The 23,987-nt window shown below is 40.0% G+C and overlaps 1 protein-coding gene across 3 annotated transcripts; it reads left to right on the top strand.

The window, feature by feature from the left end:
- The first annotated feature begins 272 nt into the window (after positions 1 to 272).
- Positions 273 to 23,178, top strand: LOC120302594 (ribonuclease inhibitor-like). Of its 3 annotated transcripts, none has more exons than XM_039331240.1 (10): positions 273 to 520; positions 9,786 to 9,885; positions 10,416 to 10,586; positions 14,223 to 14,390; positions 15,731 to 15,901; positions 16,898 to 17,068; positions 18,383 to 18,553; positions 19,675 to 19,845; positions 21,796 to 21,966; positions 22,602 to 23,178. In XM_039331240.1, the coding sequence occupies exons 1-10, from the start codon at positions 409 to 411 to the stop codon at positions 22,687 to 22,689; spliced, it is 1,494 nt and encodes a 497-aa protein (XP_039187174.1). In that variant the 5' UTR covers positions 273 to 408; the 3' UTR covers positions 22,690 to 23,178. The 3 variants fall into 3 exon arrangements, with proteins under 3 accessions (XP_039187174.1, XP_039187176.1, XP_039187175.1); XM_039331242.1 differs by lacking the exon at positions 273 to 520 and adding an exon at positions 4,237 to 4,292; XM_039331241.1 differs by lacking the exon at positions 273 to 520 and adding an exon at positions 4,370 to 4,403.
- The last annotated feature ends 809 nt before the right edge of the window (positions 23,179 to 23,987 follow it).

Below are 23,987 nucleotides of genomic sequence, written 5' to 3'. Positions count from 1 at the left end.
GCATTTATGTCTCGACTAAATTCTGTATTTAATAAAAAAAGAATTCATCTCCCCCCTTTCAATAAATAGGATTTAAATTAAAGGGCCCTGGCGCGTTCCGAGTTTAGTGAGGCTTTTCCTTTGCATTTGGCAGCCCCGAAGAGTATTTAGAGTCTAACACCGCCGGTTGCGCGGAAACCAGACAGTAGGAAGTTGTCGCCTGACGTTTATTGCCAGCTTCCTTTTCCAAGAAATCCGTGCGCAGTGAGTATGGCCTGGCGAATCGGGCTCCCGGGTTGGGAAAAGGCGGCCCGCTGATTGACTGCGGAAAAAGTGCCTAACGCCGCAGTAAACCGAGCCGACCTTTTGCAAAGAAAAGGCGGTATTGAAGAAGAAAAAAAAAAGGAAGTCGAGGCTGCTGGAGGGATAATGATCGCTCTTTGGGGGAAGTTGCGGAGGTGCTTAGTTCTGCCGCGTGGAGCCTGGGCATTTCCTCTTGCTACCGGGCGTGGCCTTAGTGCCTGGGGTTTTCCCGACGGATGTAAGTGGGAGACTTTCTCTCTTCCAGGAGAACAAGAGAGGGCGTGGTTAGTCTGGAGCCAGAAGAGAAGGGCCAGCGCCCAAGTTCCAGGGGCCGTCGCAGGGCCGGGGCTTGATTGATCTCGCAGGCGACTGATGAGTCACTGAGCGAGCAGATGCTCTGCTTTGCGGCTTACTACATACTGCTTTAGAACAAAATCCAACAAAACAGAACTCTCCCTTCTTCGGATTTGTATACTGTCCTTCAACAAAATATCCAGGGTGGTTTGCGAAATCAGTTGTCCCAAAGCTGAGAAAAAAATATTGAATACCATTCATTACCAATCTTCTTTGTTTCTTGGAAATAATTTACTAAATCAGGTCAAGGGTCTGCCCAGGTTTTCCTCAAATTTCCACAGCATGGTGCTTTCCAATTATAGTAGACTGAACTTCTAGCATGACCGACAGAGGTTGAGCTTTATTCACAATAACTTCCAAAATGTCCTAGATATGGATTGTCCTTTTTGTTCAATGATATGACCACCTACTCCATAATAAGACTATACACGACATTACATTTTAGTTTAGAGAAACACATTTCAGTTGCAGTATTTTATTATTCACCTAGAAGAAAATCCATTGAACTCTGAGGGTTTTTTTTTTTTTTGAGTACTGCACTATAACTATCCTGAATATTAGCATTCTAATCACACCCTCCTATTTCTGTGGAACATTTCAAATATGAATAGAAGAGCAGGCTTTGTGGTGATGCAAATACGCTATACGTTCCCCGTACAGCAGGGGTGTCAAACTGCCGTCCCACAGGCCGGATGTGTCAAAACCACACACCCCATTGCCGGCAATGGGGAAAAAGTCGCGATACGTCGTGACACATCACATGATGTTGCGAGTTTGACACTCCTGCATTACAGCATCCTTCTCCATGTTAACCTTTCTTCGTACAGTAGTTCTTACCACTACAGGAGTGCAAAATTTGAATTCCTTCTTGTCTACCTTCAAGTAGCTTCTACTTGTTACCTTCTAGGCCAGCTTGTTTAGGTTTCCCAAGACTTTGTAGGAACACCATTTCCCCAGTAGTGGATAGGATAGGATAGGATAGGACCTTGGAAGGCTTCTAGTCCAATCCCCTGCTCAAGCAGGAGAACCTATACCGTCTCAGACAGGTGAATATCTAGTCTCTTCTTAAAAATCTCCAGTGATGGAGTGCCCACGATTTCTGGGGGTAAGCTGTTCCACTGGTTGATTGTCCTCACTGTCAGGAAGTTTCTCTCTTTGATCAGTTTCCAACCATTGTTTCTCATCCTTCCATCTGGTGCTTTGGTGAATAACCTGGCCCCCTGTGCCTTGTGGCAGCCTCTCAGATACTGGAACACTGCTATCATGTCTCCCCAATTTCTTTTCTTTAGACTAGCCAACTCAAGTCCTGTAGCTGTTCTTCGTATGTTTTAGTCTCCAAGCCCTTGATCATCTTAGTTGCTCTTCTCTGAATTTTTTCCAAACTCTCAACATCATTTTCGTGGTATGGTGACCAAAACGCTGCAGTATTCCAGGTGTGGTCTTACTAGGGATTTATAAAGCAGTAATAGCACTTCACGTGATCTAGATTCTATGCCTCTGTTTATACAACCCAGGATTGCATTAGCTTTTTTGGTTGCTGCTGCACACTGTTGGCTCATACTCAAGTGATCGTCCACTAGGACTCCAAAGTCCCTCTCACAGTTGCTGTTTTTAAGCCAGGTCTCCTCCAATCTGTATTTGTGCCTTTGGTTTTTCCTGCCTAAATGTAAGACTTTGCTTTTCTCACATTTTGTTGGATAGGGCCCATTGTTCAAGTTGGTCAGGATCTTTTTGGATCCTGAGTTTGTCTTCTGGGGTGTTGGCTACTCCTGCCAGTTTGATGTCATCTGCAAATTTGATGAGTTTTGGTTTTCTTGTTTGAATTCATAACTTGTGCCACGTGCAGTCCCAACCACTGTGAAGGTAAAACACAAAAATGGTGGTTACCAGAAGAGGAAGGTGTAGAATTTCATAGTCATTTTCAATGCATACACTACAGCTTAATGATGGTTCTTAAATGTGCTCAGGTTACTGGAAGTAGAGGAACACAACATGCAGGTTGTAGGAAAAAAATGAAGAGCAGAAAATAGGATCAGTTGTTGGACACAAACCTGTTCAATGACTAGGTATTTCTAAAAAAAAATTATGCATTTCAGAAACTGAATACAGATAGTCCTTGACTTACAAACTTACATACAACCAACTGCCAGAGCATCCCCCTGTCCACATGTTTAAAATTTGGGCACTTGGCAGCCAGCATATATTTATGACAATTGTAGCATCCCAGGATCCTGTGATCTCCATTTGTGACTTTCTCAAGCAGCTTTTGACAAGCAGTCAATGGGGGAATTAAGACTCACTTAACCACTGCAGTGATTCACTTAACAACCATAGCCAAAAAGGAAGAAAAGTCAGGCATGACTCACTTAACAACCACCTTGCTTAGCACCAGAAATTCTGGCGCACCAGTTCTGGTTGTTTAAGTTGAAGACTACTTGCACAGCCCTCTATTGCCATGTGCTGTCTAGCCCAGGGATAGGCAACCATGCTGGCTCAGGAATTCTGGGAGTTGAAGTCCACAAGTCATAAAAGAGCCAAGGTTGCCTACCCCTGATCTAGCCCTATGGCAAGGGTAGGCAACCATGGCTCTTTTATGACTCGTGCACTTCAACTCCCAGAATTCCTGAGCCAGCATGGCTCAGCTTGGAAACCTCTCCCTTTCCCCTCAGCATGGCTGGCTCAGGAATTCTGGGAGTTGAAGTCCAGGAGTCATAAAAGAGCCAAGGTTGCCTACCCCTGCCCTATGGGATTGCAATTTGGATAATCCATTTTGTGTCCTGCACATCTGGAAAACACTACCCTGAGAAGCAAGTATTTGTAGTGCTTGAAAAAAACTGGTACAAAAAGGTTAAATCTGGCAGTTTTCAAGTAGATGGAATTTGATAAGGAAGACAGGGATGAATAACCACTGAGGTTACCAGAAGATGGTATTTAGTCTTATATTACTGTGATGGCTCAATTAAAATAATAAATTGCTCTTGAAATTTATTTGGAGCAGCACATGGAACTAGTAAAGTTATTTATCCATGTCATAGTGATGGAGAAGCCATGTTCAGATTTATTAGATTGCGGAGCAATGTCCGAAGATATTTGGCTTTTGACATTAGGATTTCTGATAAGCCCTTTATTGGTTTTTATTTTCTTTTAAATGTTTTTGCACCATGCCTATTTTACAGTTGAATTTTAGTTATGTTTTGATCGTAGCCTGCCGTTTACTATTCCCGCAGGCTTTCCACAAAACAGAGAGGGGCTCGCTGGGAAAGGGGAGTTTTGAAACTTTTTGCAAAAGGGCTGTTGCTCCCGTTTGAGGTGAAAAAGTAAAACGCTTGCGTGAATCTCGAACAAAATAACATCATCCTCCGCCTCTGCTGCGAAAAGAGCGTCGTGAACCTTCCATAGAAACTCGTTGTCGACTTCGCAATAAATGGAAAGTTCGCTGTGGCTTCATCGGGATTGTGAGCAAGCCTGAACGCCACGGGATACGCTTTGGTTGGGGGGGGCGGAGCAATGATGAAAGTCAGTTTCACTCTCTTCCAATTGGCCGCGAGAGAAGAGGGCGTGGCCGAAGCGGAGAAGATATTTACTGTAAGAAGGTGGGGCATCTGATATTTGTAGGTGGGGGACCTGTTGCTTGTTTTTCGTCCGTCGGCTGTCCGGTAAGATGCCTGCCTTGCATGTTCCTATTACTTAACGAGGTGTGGTTGGGACGGGATGGCGTGATGGCGATGATGTTCGTGTAAGTCGGGTTATGTACCCCCGCAAAATAGGTAATTTGGATTGAGGGGGGACAAGCAAAAGGGTTGAAAGTCAACTGCGGATCCAAATTTTGTGTCGTTGGCAAGCATAGTAAGAAAATCCCTTCATTTTCTGGTTTTCATTCCTGGTCCTAAATTACTACTATGGTCATTTTAAGCCACCATTTGAAAGCTGTTTGTGATGGTATTCGTCATCTGTGAATGGGCTCACGCCCTTTTCGATCCGTCGGAAAAAACCAGTTCATTTTCAGTGAAGTAACTCTGCTCATTTCAAAGAAGATGACTTGACGAAACGAAGCCCTGAGGAAGAAAGCGAACGGCTTAACGGTGACTCAGAGCTTCGTCCTGAATAATAGCTTTAAATACTTTCGGTTGAAGAAGACCTCAAGTGGCGTCTCGTTATTTTACCTGCTATATTTAAAGTTTCTCTGTCGTTTTAAGAGCCCGGCGCCATTCCAGATTAGACGCGCCTCTTTCATTTTCCTCTTTCTATTAAGGCAAATACAGCAGCCTTTACTGCCAAATGAGTTTAATTCACTTTTACCTTCCCGAACCATGGCTGGCTAGCACATGTGGTCTGCCAAAATCCAGTGACTGGAAGTCATGATATCTTTAGCGTCCTCTGCTAAAAAGTTCCCTTCTTAAGGCTACAAATAAAGATGCCTCATTTAATCTCCCTCCTATTCTTTCTCTAATTTATAATTTGGGGTTTGTTGTATTTATAAGATGCTGCTATGTACAACTTGGGTTTGGTTATCTTTATAAGCCATTAAGTAGTTTCTGATGGGGGCAAAGGTAAAATGTATTAAAAATTGTACAGAAAATCTTAACTCTTTGCCCTCTAATGGTCATCTGACTTTTTTTGAGCCAATCTGGTAGCACACACTCTAAAGTTTTGGCACTACATTTTGTGTAATTCTTTGGTCATGTGGCCAGCAGGACTAATGAATGAGAAATAAAGTTATGGTCCATTTCAACTGCAGGGCACTAGGTTTGGTGTGGTGCTTATTTGAATAATAATTAAAGTTGCAAATAATTTATTAGCAATGTAGCAGGCTGTTTTAGTCTTTGTGTATAGGGTGATTTTAATTTGTGGAAGGCATTTTTCACTATCTTCAGATTTCCTTCCACAGGAATTGGTTCTTTCAAATTTTTGATAATGCTTCTAATCAAGAATTTTGCAATCATTTCCCAATTCTTGCTTTGTTGCTTTTCGCTCCCCTCCACCTTAAAAGAAACATTTAACTGAAGTTGCAAAATAAATACTGCTCACTTTCTACCTAGATTGGGGAAATGTGTGCATTTCAAAATAAACTGGAAGAAGCACTTCTTACCTTACCTTCTCTATAATGTTCATTAAAGCAATCAGTTTTTCCAATTTGTGTGCAAGTCTGAAAACTGATGCTAGTGCTGCATGGAGGAATTAGCTTGTTAATATGACTTTTAAAGCAGCAGCATTGTATGGCCCAATCGGGAGCCTGAAAAGAAAATAATGGGGCTGCTTTATGAATAGTGGGATATGTCCATATCTGAGCTGAAGCAATTTATCCAAATTTTTGAAGCATGCAGCACTTTTAAGTGTGAATATCCACATGGCTAATTTGCTCTTTGGTGGTACATATCTTTTGGCAAGAAAAGGGAAAGGAAAGGAAAAACAGGGTAGTTTTTGAAACATACAAGCTGTGATCCAGAGTTTTCACTTTAAACTTTAGGTGTGATTATATTGTCATAAATAACCATATCTGGAACATTAATATGCTATAACAATAGGTTTATGAATTCTTTAAACTCATCATGCTAAATATGCAAGAAATGATTGGATCAGTTTTTAAGGAGCTCTTTGATTATACAATACTATACAATATTCAATATATGACAATAAGCAGATCGATAGTGTCAGAAGTAAGTCTTCATGCTGCTGAGTTTTCTGTTCTTGTGGCATGAACCTTGAGGCTATTTCTGAGTGTTTTTCTAGGCCTTGATATCTGTGGTTTAATCCTATTATCATATCCTGCTTCCCAGGTGATGGGGCTAATGACTCCTAGAGTTTGGGTGGGGCATGCAGATTTTCTCTTTGTCTTCTTGAGTGCTCTGGCTTCAACTTTCTGGTGGTTTTACATCTGCATTTGTATGGGGCTAGCTCTTGCTTGGGGCAGAGAGATAGATTTGGGGTCAGGTTTGGTTTTAAAAAAATCCTTTTGAGGAAAAATATATTTTTCTGCCCTTTTAATATTTCCTTCTCTGGGCTAACTTCCCTCAATAGCTATCTCAGCTGACAATTTCTTTTGTGTGATGGCTGGTAACTTGTTAAACTTGCTTTGCCTATAGCACACTTGGACAATCTCTGTAAGCCAGAGGCCACACCAGATATTTATCTCTTAAGAAGAGTGTGAAGATGTGTATGATCTATTAAATCAAATTAATTAATAGAGCAGACAGCTAGGTTTGTGGCTTTATCAGAGCATTGAGACCCCAAGGGATATTCTGTACTACTACTTTTGCTGATTTTTGTGTCATTTTTTCCTCTGGGTACACATGCTTCCAAACATAGTACTGTGTGGCAACTTCATTTTTATTTTCTAAGAACATCTGAGAATTATGAAGGTTTAGGAGCATTCTTATAAATAAGTATGAGACTAAAGGCTGGCACTGTGCTTTATTGGATGTCTACTGATAATTTAATAAAAGAACCAAAAGGAGACTAGAATGAGGCAAAGAGAGTAGAATTCAGTCTTTTTGAACCTGCCATGGAATTACAGATAACAAGGTAACAATTTCCAGGCAATCTAAACATATCTAAACAACATTGAGTTGAAAAAGCTGTGGGATGTTAAAGATTATGATTTGATATTATCAGCAGGAGTATTACAGCGAAAAGCAGAGGCCCACATAATTGGAAGTTATATTGTCTTAACTATGGATATAGCAGCATTCATAAAGGCTTATTTGGACTAACCATTGAGCAGCCACAGACAGTGATGAAAGTAAAGTTTCCTTTTCACTGAACTGAACCTCTTGGACTTAATGGATACTATGCCTCATAATTTTATTAGAAGCAATCTGGAGGTGGATTGAGATTGCTTTCTTTTGGAATATCTTTTTAAATTACCTAGTTGGAGGACTTCCAGTTTGGTATAGTGGTTAAGGCACCAGGTGGAAACTGGGAGATGTGATTTTTAATCAGGCCTAAAGCCTGAAAACCAGCTTGGTGACATTGGGCAAATCAGTCTCTCTCAGCCCAATTCACCTCACCAGGCTATTATTGTGGGGAAAATAGGAGAAAGGAAAATCAGGTATGTTCACTACCTTGAGTTGTTTATAAACTAGCCAGGCCTAACTCTGCTTATTTTCAAAGTCTAAACAAGATCCATCTGGCTACTTCCTGCTGAGAGAGTCCCAAATAGAATACTTTTTCCCAAGAATTACTTGATACTATGAAGTAATTCTTTACCCATAATGAAAGGCAATTTCTGAACCATGCTCTCTTCCTTCGGGATTTGATAACAGCTTGCATATCTGAAAGTGATTGGCAAAGCTACTATATAGTATTTAGAAGAAAAGAAGAAAAAAAGAAAAGAATAATGGGAGGATTTGAGTTACACAGTTGAATTGTCCATTCTTAAGAGTACGTTGTCATCCCATAAATAAATTGCTAAATCTCAGTGATTACATATAGAGCAATAACAGACTACCTTATCTAAGACTCCCATATCTTTGCTTTAAGCTGGCAATATGGAGCAATTTTCAGCCAAGGATGGACATTACATGTCCGTGATGGTATGGTTAAAGCAAATTGGGTCAAACATATTCTGTCCTTCCACCTTGTTTAAGATTTAAGGTAGTGATTGGGAGATTCCTTTCACAGAAGTCTTGGGGACCTTTTTTTTCTATAGCTACTGGTGAGATTGCAAGGCTGATTCAAAAGCTCCATGGGTTCCATTTGCTTAGTAGTCCAGAAAAGATAAAGACACTGACCACAAATGTTCAGTCAGTAGATGCAACTCAGTGGAATAAAACAAAACTAAGAATAAGAAGTACATAGGAATTGACACCAAGCACAGCTTTATCTTCCAGGAAAAGCGGGAGTGAGTAGCAGTGAAACAATACTGTGTAGAACTCCTGTTCCTAAGCCCCCAACACACACACAACAGAGAGGATAAGAGTTTCCTCTGTACAGATCTGTCTGCCTGAAGGCTGTCAGGTTTCATGTATCATATTTTGACAGCTAGAAAAATTCAGAATAGCTTTTGTTTGTGTTGAGAATTTGAAGCTTAGAAATTGAAAGTGAGTAGGATTGATAATCTTTCTATGTATTCAGAATGACCAGACTAATTTGCAGACTGTATAAAGCTCTCCATCCCTTCAGCAGTTATGGTGAATTCATTATTAGAACATTACTTCTATGTGGCAAGATTATTTGTAGAATGGTAATTAAGATGGATATTTAGGACACGTTTACTAGAACTGATCAATTACATATTTTCTGGAAGGTTATCCAATCTGAATAATCTTTGAAATGACCTATAACTAAGTTTATGCTAAGATTTATTTATAAATGTGTTAAGGAAAAACATTATGAACTGAGTGTCTATAGATCTTCACAGGACCTATAGTAACTCATACCTGTATTCCTGCAGAAATGGAAATTTACTTGATTGCAATTGTAACTCTTGGAGAGATTGTGAATAATATTAGAGGCCTGGGCACTGTGTTGGTTTAGAGCCAAAATTCAGCATAGGAATATAAGAAGCTAACAGCAGTTCATTAAGTCCTGCTAGTCTAGTGGTGGGAAAATATCTTGGATCTACCAAGGAAAATGACCAGACAAGAAATCACCAAAGTAAGGGATAGTAGTCTTTTTAGGAATGCTGAGTGTTATGGTGAAATATTGCCTCTTAATTATCCCCAAACCCCCTGAAAACCACAGAAATGAGCCAAAAGGTAGTCGCTTTTCTCAGAGCTGACAACAATTTTCCAGAATTTTCACAAGAATATTCTTGAGTTCTACTTAAAAGTGCCAGGGATCATACTCATGATTTTTGTTAAGCAAAGCACGTGCTTTGCCTCTGGATTGTAGTTCCTTCTTTCTTGTAAGCTATGCTGCCTCTGGTTGTAACCTTTCATAATTTGTCTATGTGGGCTGCAAAATTATTGCAGCAGTTCCTGTTCAAAAGAGTCTTTTTAAAGTTCCAAATTACTTCAGACAGAGGTATTTAGTTCTTGAGCAAGGTAGGTGTTTATGAAGAAATTTTGTCTTGCAGTGGCTAGGATGGTGCCGTAATTGCGAAAGACCAAAAATGTAACTGCACTAGTTTGCATCCAGTCATGCATTCAAGTGGTGGGTTTTTTTTTTTTTTAACCTGATAATAAATTGTCCTTTTCTCATCTGTATAGTTAAAACCTCAGACATGGACCTTGATTTGCAGTGCCAAGAATTTGATACATCAAAATGGAAAGAACTTGTTGCATCCATGAACCAGCACAAAACAATTAGGTAAGTTAACAACATTTAGTGAAATGGAGGACTTTTTGAAGGCATTGTTTGACAACTCTAACATTTCCATTCATGATTTGAATTGGGGAAAATTAAGAATGGATTAGCACAAAAATTCTTCTGAAATGTCACTCACATGAAGGATGGTATTTTTCCCCCTCGCTTTCTTCTTCAAATGTTTTGCTTTCCTATATACCTAATGTTCCTCATTCTTGGAAGTTTTAAAGATGTGGACTTCAACTCCCAGCATTGAAAAACACTGCATATAGCGCTTTCCCTTTCTCACTCCAGTTCATGTATTTTCCAGATGCGTTTGCTCATAGATCCTCTTTAGCCATCTTGATCACTATGATGGGAAATTGTACTGGGGGGCATGGGAAGATGCATGCTATGGTGCATCTGTCAGGTTTTATTCAAGCATTTTAAAAGTGTACAAATAAGCTTATTCTATGAGGGTGCTGTAGATGACAAATAATTCATCTGACTAAATTAGAGTTAATGTCTAAATCCATTTTTCCTCTAAATTTTAGACTGGATGACTGCGGTATAGGAATTAGCCATTGTGAAGATCTTTCTGTTCTTCTGACTACCAACCAAGAACTAATTGAACTGAATCTAAGCAACAATGAACTGGGAGATGCTGGTGTAGATGCTCTATGCAAAGGATTGTTAAATCCCAACTGCAAACTTCAAAAACTCTGGTAAATATTCCTACAATTCGTAGTGGCTTTAGTAGCATTGGATTATACTTTCCAGAAATGGAAACCTTTAGAGAGTTATTGCCTTCCATGTTAGTCTCTTCCAAATTTGGCTATACAAGTAGCCTAGTATTTCTCCCAGGCATAAATTCTCAATAATATTCATCGTTGGCCATTATTGACCAACTATGGTATTTAATACTACTACTAATAATAATAATAGAGTTGGAATGGACCTTGGAGGTCATCTAGTCTAACCCCCTGGTCAGGCAGGTAACCCTATACCATTTCAGACAAATGGTTGCCCAGTCTCTTCTTAAAAACTTACAGTGTTAGAGCATTCACAACTTCTGGAGGCAGGTTGTTCCACTGGTTAATTGTTCTCACTATTTATTACACCCAGTTAGAATAGCAATTGGGATTGGAATTTCTGGTGCTATGTGATGCAGTCATAAAGTGTATAGTAGTCCTCGACTTACTGTTCAAAGTTACAACAGCACTGAAAAAAGTGACCTATGATAATTTTTTACACTTATGACTGTTGTAGCATCCCCATAGTCACATAATCAAAATTTGGATGCCTGGCAACGGATTCATATTTATGACAGTTGCCGTGTCCTGGGGTCATGTGATCCCCTTTGGTGACCTTGTGACAAGCAAAGTCAATGAGGAAGCCAGATTCCCTTAATAACTGTGTTACTAACTTAACTGCAATGATTCACTTAACAACTGTGGCAGTACAGGTCATAAAATGGGGCAAAGCTCACTTAAAAAGTGTCTCAGCGTAATTTTGGGGCTGAATTGTGGTCGTAGGATACCTGTAATGTGATGTGACTCTATCACTTAGTGACAGCAGTCTGGGCACTCCCTGTTGCTGCCATTAACTGAATCCCATTGGCCCTTAGCCAAGGACCTCCCACAGCATCCAGGATATTCCCAGCTTGGTTCCTTCCAGCTCTGAGCGACAGACAAGTAAGGGACTGCCTCGTCTACCTCCTCGTCAACCCCCCAATAGCCTCTTTCCACCCCATTTCTGCCTGTTTGACTACCTGCCTACCAGCTTCCCTTACCTCCATCAGTCCTGCCACATTGTGTGCCACTACTGTATCAGCCAGAGCTTTCTTTGCACTCCCTTCTTCTGCTCCAGGGCTGCCTAGGTCTCCATTTATATCCTGGCCAGAACCTTATTTTGTGCCAACGCACCTGGACAAAAACAAGTAACAAAAGAAAGCCCTGGCAGGCAGGCAAATGGAGGCCCTGGACAAAGTGAGTTCCCAGTGGCACCGGGACAAAAGGTGGTTTGGACAAGGCTCCAGCTGGTGCAGGACGCAGGTGTGGCAGCAGGTAGCACTGGATGGTGTGGGCAGGTGGTAAAAGGCAGCTGTAAATGCAGGTGGGTCTGAGTTTTGTTCATATGACTCCGGGGGACTCGCAAAGGCTGAAACTTCAAAGACTCTTTCAAGTCCATTCATCAACTTCAGCAATTTCAAATGGTTGCTGAATGAATGGATGCTAAATAAGGACTACCTTTCTGAAAACAGCCAGTATGGGTGATTTACAGTCAGCTATATTCAAATGATTTTTCAGATTGGGTTGATAGGACAATCACTTTATACTTCTTTTCCCTGGGAATACTTCATTTGTTTCCACAACAATCCCGTATAATTAATAAATAAGTATAATCATAGAACTCAAGTTCTTTTGTGTTGAACAGTGTTCTTCTAAAAGAAGAATATAGAAGTTTCAATTCTCACATCTCTAAAAGAGCATTGATTTCATATGGCAAGGAGAGCATTCTATTGGTATTTAATTGGAAAGAATGAGGGCTGTTATTTAGATGCGCCTTGACGCAAGTAGGTAAAAAGTGTAACTATTGAAGAAGTCATATATACATCGATTCAGCTGGCAAATGAAAACTAGTATAGCGTTATCAATTGGTTCTATGCCACCCAGTCAGTGTTGACTCTTAGCAAGCACATAGGTAGAGTTTGTCCAGAAAGGAACAGCATACCAATATATCATTTAAAAAACTGCTGCTTGTTACATGTGTCTGAAGCTCTGCCTTTACATGGCAGTTGTTGGTACTATGGTCATATAGCTGTAATACTGTTGATAATATAAACTACAGTGGCCGTGGCCACTTCGCCCCGCCCCTCAGAATCGCTCCGGCCCCCACTCAAATGGATCTGTGGAGAAAGTGGGACGCCTGAGGTGGGTGGGCTGCTTCCCTGGGGAATCTGTTGCTGTCCCTCCAGCTGCCAGCGGTAGGGAGGCTTTCCTGCTACCAGATTTGCCCTCCCCTTTCTCTGACTTTCCCAAGCTGGCCCCAGACCCCCCCCCCATCCTGTCCCCTTTGCAACTTCCTCCTGGAGTATGCCAGAGACTTCCTTTGGGGGTGAGGGAGGAAAGATGGACTACCCATGCATATTGCACCTTTTCCCTGAGGCTAGATCCAGACAGGAAGAGGAATGGGGAAAGCTTTGGATGACGAGGATGGCAGAGGGGCATCAGAGTGGGAGACCCTGATCCAAATGCGAAATGGGAGGCAATGGTGGGGCACTGCAGAGCTGCGAGTGAGGCGAGTTTCTGGAGTGCGCTGAGGAGAGATCCCTCCTAGACAAGTGTCAATCACACTTTGGAAGAGGACTAGCCAAGTCGGCCCCTTCCAAGAAAAGCCCTCAAGTTGGCTGTGCGCAGCCACATGCAGGACAGCTGCAGGGTGCTAAAGATGGGTGCCAGGAATCCTTTTACTCCCTGCTGAGTGGCTTAGGTGGGCCGCTCAGCTGAGGCACCTACGTGCCTGCTGGGGGCCCCTCAGGAGCCGCAGAAGCCTTGCCGCACCATGTGGGCTGTGGGGAGAGGAGCTTTGAAATTCTCTTCTGCACCGATGTAATGCATAGGCTAACTGGAAATAAATGGGACTCGGAGGTAATGTCTTCAGCTTTTGGGACTAAGGACTGCAGAAACGTGGTTGTTTCTCCTGAAAGAAAAGAAGTTGGCTTTTACCAGGGTGGGCCAGTGGCTTACCTAGTTTTGTACAGATACTGATCCTTCTTCCCTTTCCTCCAACCCCCTGCAAACACCCACCCCCACCCCACCCCACCCCCACCCGCTGAGAATTCCAACTGCTTTAGATTACAATTCATTTAGTTTTGAACCAGAATGAACACATTCTGAAAATAGAGGCCCAACATAATTAAAGAATGTCAGGTTGGCGAAATCAACAATTATTGGCAATTGAATCTCTAGGGCAGGGCTTCTCAAGCTTGGCAACTTTAAGACTTGTGGACTTCAACTCCCAGAATTCCTCAGCCAGCTTTGCTGGCTGAGGAATTCTGGGAGTTGAAGTCCACAAGTCTTAAAGTTGCCAAGCTTGAGAAGCCCTGCTCTAGGGGTTCAAAAAGGGGTTTCCAGCTTTGTTGCTAAATACCAAAAATTGAACTCTCCATTCCTGTATGCAAAACAGCTGAGCATTTTGCTATATATGTTTATAATTGTTTGCCATTTTTGAGATGGTGCATAAGATTTGTTTGACTGTCATGTTCCAGCCAGCATAACCACAGGGTTCAGTGGGATGATACTTGCTATCCACTTCTACTCTCAAGTATTAATGTAATTTACACAGTTTGATTATTCCAGGTTACGAAACTGCAACTTAACTACAGCTTGCTGTGAGAAGCTTCGTTCTGTAGTTAGCAAATCATCACTGACAGAACTACACCTGGGAGATAACAGTTTGGGCACATCAGGTGGAAGAACTTTATGTCAAGGACTTGTGGATTCAAGCTGCCAACTAGAATCACTACAGTAAGTACTCAAAGTCCTTCAGTACATATAAGACAACAAACATGTTTTAGTTAGAAGTTTCTCACCTTAGAAAGCTTCTTTTTCATCCATCTTGTATGGACCACTTACACAGAATTGGATAAACCAGCAAAAATTAGGAGAGAGTATAAGATTGAAACTATATCAAATGAGGGATCCAAAGTCATAATATTTCACCCAGACTAAGCTGGAGGTTGCATGAGTCTCAGGGAAGGAGGACTTGGCATCTTTCATTGATTCTGCCTTGTAACTCTCTGTACTCATTTTAGGTATCAGATCATTGACTTTTTAGCAGCCCCAGTTTCTGCCTGTTATAGTAAGTTTTCTGTCTTGGAAATCTCAGGGATTTCCCAATTTTATTTGTTGATGGGGTTGTAGATCTGTATATAGATTTGTTTGTAATAATGGCAGGGGAAGCTTCTGGACTCTTAATTCTTGCTTGATAAGCAAGAAACCTTTATGATTGGGGTGGTCTTCATACAGATTATCTGGTGTGCCAGTTGTGCCCTTTCCTGAATAGAGGCCTTAACACATCTTGTAGTTGTTATGACTTAGGTTCATTTTGGCAGTTGCAACCTTTAAGTAGGTCTGTGAAGACCACTTGGAAACTACAGGTTGAATATAGCGCAGCAGCGCAAGCAAACTGTGGTTTGATCATGTAGCACTTTTGCTCCGTATTGGTTATGAGTGCTGGTTATCAGGCTTCATGGCTTGGGGCCTGGATACCTGCACAGCAGGTATCTGCTTGTTTCTGCCCATTCCATAAGATCTGGCAGAATCGGCATACTCCAGATTTCCATTAATAAAGCAGTGCTTATCTTGTTGGGATATTAGAGACGTGTACTCTGTGCCATTTCTGCTTTCTGGAACCACATTCCCCCAAAATGCACATGGTCCCAATCCTGTTGTGTTTTCAGAAAGGCTTAATGACCTGAGTTTTCAGCGAATCCTTGGGAGGGTGGTTTTTGACTCCAGTTGTTGAACTCCTTTTTTTATGGTGTGTAGCTGGTTTCATTAATTTTCCTGACTTGGGTTTTGGCACTCCTATAGTTATTTGCTTGCTTGTAAACTGGATATAGATAGCACTTGCTTTCTTGCTTTAATCTTATTTATATTTTATTGGCTGCTTAGAGTTGGTGTTATGATGGAGGCAGCCTAGAGGTCGGTTAAATAAATGAATACGAAAACTAAACAAAATTGGGTTGAAAAGTTCTGCTATAGGTTGTAATATGAATACAGTACATCCTCTGCACTTTCCCAAACCTGTAATATATGTCTTTACTATTATCTTTTGGAAGTCAACTCACTCGTATCTCTTACAGATTACAATTCTGTGACCTCACAAAAGAAAACATAGATGCTCTCTGCTCTGTACTATGTGTCAAATCATCCCTGCAAATGCTCAACCTGAGTAATAACAAGCTAGGAGATGAAGCAGTGAAACACCTCTGCCAAGCCTTGGTGAAGGGCTCTTCTAACTTGCAATCCCTACAGTAAGATACAATTCATTTTTGTTTGGTGTTCTCTCTTTTGGGGTATGTCACAGCTGAGAATGTTCTGAAGACGTGGGGGTCTACCTTAAAGGGTAATCCACCCAAGATGGATTGTATCAGGCTGAACGTTTAAAATAGTTTGAACTTGGATTAGCTATTTCAGTTATTCTGAGTTCAAAATAAAACAATTTATTACCTTGAGGTAAGATGTACGTCCAATAATAAAACAATTAGAATTACTCTAAGGTAAGAAGGACAGTCAATACATTTTACAAATAAATACATTATATTTCAGAGTTTTATCCAAACTCAAGACAAAAGGAGTTTTAGTCCATATTGTTATAAGTAATTCACCAAACACTGAAGATTTGAAAAGTCCACTAGCCAAATCAACAGCAGGTTGTCAAATGTAAACCGTGATTGTATAGTCACAGATAGTCCCTGTTGCTAAGCTGTTGCTCTTTATCTTGTAATTATATTATAAACTACAACTTGTACATATTGTGCATGTGCATTAGGAAGAAATCTCAAATTAATAGTCTGAAATATATTTTTCCTGTTAGGTTATTTGTAGGTTGTGTTAAATGACTCCATTGTTCTTGCTACTGTCCATGTATGTGTGTGTTTTAAAGCATGATGTGTTTTAAAATCCAGTTAATTTTCTAAACTGGATGTAGATAGCTTTAAACCTTGATTAATCACCCTTCTTTCTGGCCTTATGATGAAGCACAAAGCAGGGGACTTGTTTAGACTTCCCATTGTATCAAAATGTGTGAAATACCACAATTGTGGCTGTTCTCTTCCAAGCTCAGAACAACTTCATTTTCCTTATATGCATACCCTTAGAAATTCAAAGTCATGTGTTCTGTAGCTGCAAGATGCCCACCTCTAATACTGTAATTATTGTAGGCAGAGTTGCTGAAATAACAAAATTCTATTGTCAGTTTTCTGGTGAAATCCAGTGCAGCTTTGAAATTGTTTTTTGTTTATTTGCAGATTAGAGAGCTGTGAGATCACTCGTGCTAGTTGTGACGACCTCAGTACTTTCCTTAGCAGTACTCCATCCTTGACAGAATTATGCATAGGAGACAACAATATTGGTGATGCAGGTCTAGCTGTCCTCTGCCAAGGTGTCCAAAATCCAAATAGCAAATTAGAGAAACTATGGTAGGTGGCTCCCTAAACATTGGCAGTTTTAGAATCTTAACTTGTATCAAATGTCCTTTGGTAACAAACTAAGTCAATCAGGCTTTCATAGTGGCTTGTAATGTACCAGGGGATAACTAGGTTGTTATAGCCAAGTCCAGAATGGAGATCTGCTTAGTAATGTCTCTTATTTATTTCAAGTTGGAAAATGGTGTTAATGTATACTGCCTTTTTAATATTTAAAACTACACCTATATACTCTTTTAATATTTTAAATATATATTATAGTATACATTTTCAGAGATTATAGTTTATTATCATAAGTCTTGGCAACATATTTTTTTCCTCCCAGTGCAAGTGAGGATAATTCGTGAAATTTAAAGTGCATACAATCTAACTTGTGTAAGTAGGCATTTTTTTTTTATTGAAAATTTTTAAAATTTTACAAAAACAAAACAACCCTTCCCCAAACCTCCCCAACCCTCCCATTCCCTCCCCCGACCTTCCCAGAGCTGAATATAGGCTTAATTGAAATTTCTTCAAAAAAATCTTTAAAAAAATATAAACCATGAATAAATCTAAATACATTAATTAAACAAATTATAAGATAATTAACAATAATATATATATATATATAAAACATAAATACAAAAAAATGCTTAAAAAGAAAAAGAATAAAGAAAAAGAAAAAAATAAAATAAAATAAAAAAATAATAATAAAAAAATAAGGTCTATAAGATGTTTTAAATTTTAAATATAAGTTATTGATAAGTAGGCATTTTTGGTATTCCCCGTTGTGGGGGATGGAACTCTGTGTGCAGTTTCTACAATAATTCCTTATGTTTGTAAAGTATATTTCTAAAGAAATGAAACATTTACAATAAATGAGTCACAAAGCCCAGTTTTCATCCATGTTTCTAAAATGGCCATCTAGCCTAGTAATGGCCAATTCTTTTCTGTAATAATCAGAAATGGATAATCTCTGATTCTGGAGTAATGTCAGAAATGCTACCACTAAATGGCTTTCATCAAGTGGGGTTCCCATTTGCATTCAAGACAAGGGAGAGGGGGAAGACCAATCTTCCAGGCTCAGGTATGTTGAGAAATATACTTGGTCTTTATCTGTTTTCATTACCCAAGGGGGATTTTTCTGAGTCATACGTTTATTTCAGTATTTTTTATGTATTACTACTTACTACAAGTGAATGGGAGGTAGTTTAAAAACAGATGTAAATGAATGTTTTGAATGGTATATGTGATTTGAAGAGGGATCCAGGGGTCTCCCATCTTACTGTTGGTGAAAAGCTAAAGGCAATGATTTGGTGATTATTTCAGGTTGTGGGAATGCAATATCTCTGCTGCTGGTTGTGAGGAACTTGCCAAAATCATTGGCACCAAAGAGACACTCAAGGAGATGAGCCTACTTGGAAATCCTGTGACAAACGAAGGAGTAGAACTTTTATGTCAAGGGCTGAAGAATCCAAAAACGAAACTCCAATCTCTATGGTTAGTGCATGTTTTCTTCTTGCTGCAATCAGCAATGCTGTTTAACAGGATATATCTAGCATGGAGGGGCAATGTAGCTTCAAGGGATTGCTTAAATCAGTGGTTCTCAACCTTTTTAATGCCGCGACCCCCAACTGATCATAAGTCGAGGACTACCCAACCGGTCGTAAGTCGAGGACTTTGCCTGGGAGCGCTGCGCATGCATGGTGCTGCCCCCTGCGCTGGCTGAGGCGTAGCTGGCAAGCGGCAGAGACGGCGCAGGCCGACCACCGGCTGGGCCACCAGCTGGCCCAGCCCAAGGGAGGTAAGGCACCCGCCGGGCCCCACGCGCGCCAGCAACCCTCCCTGTGCCCGCCGGCCGCCCACCTCCCACCCCTGGCCCTCTTTTACTTACATTTTTAGTAGTTGCTCAGCAGGGAGGGGTGGAAACTTCCAGATAACTCGCCTTCGCTGCAGACAACTTGCAGCACCGTTTGCAGAATGGGACTTTTGGCGGGCTCAGCAGGGCAGAGACAGCCTGGACAATTCCTATTGGCTTTTGAAAGCCAATAGAATTAGATTCTATTCAAGAGAGTCTATTCTATTGACTTTCAAAAGCCAATAGAATAAAAGGGAGTAGACAGCTAAGGAAAAGGGGGAAAAATGGCGGACTGCGTTGTTTGGCGACCCCCGTGAAATGGTCGTTCGACCCCAAGTGGAGTCCCGACCCACAGGTTGAGAACCACTGGCTTAAATGATATTCCTGTCTAGCTTCTGATTCCAACATATCTGTAAGATAACTCATCCCCAGAAAATATATCCTTGATGTGAGTTGGAAGCTCTTTAAACCTCCCTTCATTTTCTGAGCGCGTTTTTGCTTTTTATGCCTTTCTGTAACTTGCAATTTTTACCACTGAAGCGTGAGGCCAAATGAATATGAAAGAAGGTTCTGCTGAAGCAGTGAGAGAATCATGTGGGTAAATAGAGCTAGAATTGCTGGGTCTTCAGCATGTTCTTAGGCCAGAACAAAACTAGCTGCTAATAATAATTTGACAGAAGAGAAAGCAAACAAAATCCGGGAAAGGCTTCTTGCGTTGCAAAGCCCCAGTGTTGTAAAAGATGCTCTTATTTACCTGCTACAGGTTAAGAGACTGTGGCTTGACTGCAGCTTGCTGTAAGAGTATTAGCTCTGCTTTGAGTGTGAACTCTGTCCTAAAAGAGCTGCAACTGGGTGGCAACTCTATTGGAGATGAAGGGGTGATTGAAATCTGTGAAGGTGTGAGTAGTCCAAACTGCAACCTTGAATCCCTCTGGTGAGTGACAGTGTAAACATATCTCTTATCCTTAATTTATTATTTTTTGATGTGTGTGTTGTTGTGCTTTCTGTATACTGCTTTATGTGGGATTCTTCTAACCCTGTTTTTCAAACTTGGCAACTTCACGTTGTATGGACTTCAGCTCTCAGAATTTCCGAGACAACATGCTGGGTAGGGAATTCTGGGACTTGAAGTCTACACATCTTAAAATTGCCAAGTGTGAGAAACGCTGTTCTACCTTTTTTCTTTGCCTGGAGTTTGCAGTGAATATTTTCCATCCACCGAGCTTCTGAGGGTGGCATTCTTCACCTAGAACAGCAACATGAATAGCCTTTGGGTGTATTAGTCCTTCCTATGAAAAGTTGGCCTACACCAGGGGTAAGCAACCTTAGCTCTTTTATGACTCGTGGAGTTCAACTCCCAGAATTCCTGAGCCAGCCATGCTGAGGGGAAAGGGAATTTCCAAGCTGAGCCATGCTGGCTCAGGAATTCTGGGAGTTGAAGTCCCATAAAAGAGCCAAGGTTGCCTACCCCTGGCCTACACTAAAGCATTCTTTTAGTATAAAGGGGGCTTATACTCAAAATCTGAATGAATAAAAAGGAATAGTACAGGACATTAGACTTTAGTATCATCTTAAATGCCTCATCTTCATCAGGTTCCCAGGACTCACACGCTATCGTAATCCCATATTTTAGAGGACTAGGCAGTTATCATTGAAGGTGCAGGATATCAGATTATGTATTCTAGTAATTGCATTCCAGGGTGTTTTTTTTTTTAATATATAAACATATTCAACTATACTAATTGCTGTTTTTTTAGATACATCAGCCGACCTGGATACCATTTTAAAAAAAACTTTTATTTAACCTTTATGCAAATATAGGGTAGAGATTGTTTCTAAAGATAGGTGTGCTAATCACAGATGCGTTTGCAAAAGTGATATATGCAACAAACCTTTGGAGAAATAAAATGGTTTCATTGATTTTGTGCTGATTGAATTTTTTTAAAGTGTATTGGCCACAGTATTTAGGTATGCTACCTCTTTTCCAGCCCTCCTCTCTGTCTCCCCAGTGGTTTATTGGAGAATAACTAATACATTACAGGTAGTCCTCAAATTACAACAGTTCATTTAGTGCCTGTTCAAATTATACCAGCACTAAAAAAAATGACTTATGACTGTTCACACTTATGACCATTTCAGTATCTCCATGGTAAGGTGGTCAAAATTCAGCCACTTGGCAACTGACTCATATTTATGACAGTTGCAGTGTCCCGGGGGGGGTCATGTGATCACTTTTTGCGACCTTCTGACAAGCAAAGTCAATGGGAAAGCCAGATTCACTTAACAACCATGTTACTAACTTAACACCTGGAGTGATTCACTTAACAACTGTGGCAATACAGATCATAAAATAGAGCAAAATTCACTTAACAAATGTCTCATTTAGCAACAGAAATTTTGGGCTCAGTTGCAGTCATAGGTCGAGGACTACCTGTGTGGGATCTGCTAGCCGAGTTTTGATTCTGTGTCAGCACAGTCCTATAGATACCATGTTAAGTGGAGCTGCTCTGAAGCTCAATGAATGTAGGATTGCAGAGTAACTGGCTTTATTTAACAAGACTGGCTTTCATTGGAAGAAGCTAAATACTAATTTTGAACAAACACAATGGTGAGATCTTCATTTTTCCTCCTAGTTAATATAACTTCTGGAAGTATCCTAAAAAACCGAAAAGCTTACTGTTCCCTGAAATCAGTGAAACATTTTTGAAGGTTGGAACAGTGGCCACTGCACAGGTCTACCTTTTGCAAATAGACGCTATAGGCTATAGCTATATAGCTAGGGCAGTTCCTAAGGATTTGTACAAATTGGAGGGTTTGGTTTATTTTTTTTACTAATCCTGTTCTCTTGACAATGTTATTCAGTGTTATTCTGACTTCTTCTTAGGCTGGGGCAGTCGAGTCTTACAGCAGTTTGCTGTGATGCACTTGCCAAACTTATAGTTGAGAAACCCTGTCTACGAGAACTGGATGTGAGCTACAGCCAAATAGGGGATGAGGGTGTCTTAAAGTTGTGTGAAGCGGTGAAAAATCCAAACTGTAACCTGAAATATCTAATGTAAGTATCTCTTGGTTAGCATGTAAGATTGATGAAAAAGGGGTAGTTTAAGAGTGATTTTAGAAAAATGGAAAAGGATTGCCGTCTATAATTGTGTTCAAATTAAAAACTATATATACCGTAGCTTTGATAGAGCTTCCTAAACTGCTCTTCTCCAAATACCTTTGTTATATTTGCATTCGGTCTGTAATTGTTTCCAGGATGACCAATTGCCATTTTAAATATTTCAGAAGCACTTCAGTGAGCTCTTAATCGATTGACTGACTTGGGCATGTTTTTCCTTGAGGAGTCTTGCTCAAAGTCATTCAGGACCCATCAAATGCTCTTGATGTTCCTTCAAAGCAATTTGCCTGAAATGTATATCTTTAGAAGCATGGTTCTGGTTGATTGAATCTTAATGTTAGAAAGAGCTTTAGTTGAATGCCTGCCTTTGGGGTAGCCAGAACATCTCCCTCTGTGAGAAATAGCTTCACGTGTGGAAATGAGATTTTATCTGCTTTATTGTATTATTAGAGATGTGATTATCAACTTTGAGTGATTTTATGCTTGTCTGATATTTCTAGTGTAGTTCTAGTACTGAATTCTCATCCATAATCTATGGTATTAGTAATCTGAATTAAATTCTTTTTTTGCAGCATGTATGACACTTATTGGACTTCTAAAGCAAATAAGGTGGTGAAGACTCTGGACGGGCTGAAGGCTGACTTTCAAGTGGTTACATGAATGGGGCAGCTTTGCTGGGACCATTTCTTGTCTTCTGTTGATTTTTGTTTTATAAATCAAGTTACTAGCCCAATGATTTTTTTTTTTAATTCCAGAGTTATGGACATGATGTGATGTACCCCAAAATTCGATGTTAGGAATATGATGAAATGTTGAGGTAGTTCTGAAGGAAGTTTTTAGGTCTATATCAAATTAAAATATATGTGTAAACCGTGTTGGTGGGCTTTTACCATTTGGAAAATAAGAGAAGGGTAGAACAAAGTAAAATAAATCTCTTGTCCACTGTCATAAAGCAATAATGTAGATTGTGTTATTTTTTCCCAGGGTAGGAAATAAAATTGTTTAGATAAGATTGACAACACTGCTCACTTTTGATAGCTAACAAAATGTTAATTGCAGTTATTTCATATGTTCTGCTTAAAGTATAAGTGATCTTATCTCTCTGTCTATGTAGCTTTATTAAAAAAATAAAGTTTGTTTGCAAAGATATATTTAGGATTTTGTCTTTGTTCAAAGAGACACTAAACATTTACATTAATTTTCTTTTATATATTCCTGGCTCAATACAAATTCTGTTTATGCTACTACACTAATTTTTTAAAAGCCTGTATAATGCTAATGCTTTGCTGTTTTTTTCCCTGCCTAATTTTAATTAACCATAATGCACTCCTATCTGGTGAAACATGTTAATTACTTACATTGAATATCCTCTCTGAGAAACTAGAGAGTTTAGTGATGGGCAATGTGCTGGATGCATTTCTGTTCTTATTCGAATATGGTATTCTGGTCCAGTAGATAACTAATCTATACTAAACCTCAGTATGCCTTCCTAAAGTTTATTATGTTTGATATACTATTCATACTTATTGGTACCATTTAATAACATTATTTTTTGTTTCCTAAAGTTTATTATGTTTGATATACTATTCATACTTATTGGTACCATTTAATAACATTATTTTTTGTTTCAGTAGCTTTTGAATTATCGTTAAAACAATTTAAGCAATAACCCTGTACTGTGGTTACCTGTATTCAGTAGTGGTTACCACTTCTGTCATCCAGGCTTGATAGGTTGCAGAAGATTATAGGGAATGGACTTCAAAGATAGTTCAGAAACATTTGATGGAACAAATTGGAGCTCTTTGTCTGATAAAGACTAGAAACGGAACAAGCAGGTTTTATCCTGAAGCTTTTGCAAGCTTACATGTACCTTGTTAAAACACAAATCCAGTTTGTTACGACCCTGAGCTTTGTGATCTGGGGTATTATTTTAGGGGTGTGTAACAAATTGCCTGCTT

Source organism: Crotalus tigris, unplaced genomic scaffold (assembly GCF_016545835.1).
Source record: "Crotalus tigris isolate CLP2741 ecotype Arizona unplaced genomic scaffold, ASM1654583v1 scf7180000024436.1354646, whole genome shotgun sequence".
Classification (NCBI taxonomy): domain Eukaryota; kingdom Metazoa; phylum Chordata; class Lepidosauria; order Squamata; family Viperidae; genus Crotalus; species Crotalus tigris.
This window is presented reverse-complemented; position numbering and strand designations above follow the sequence as displayed.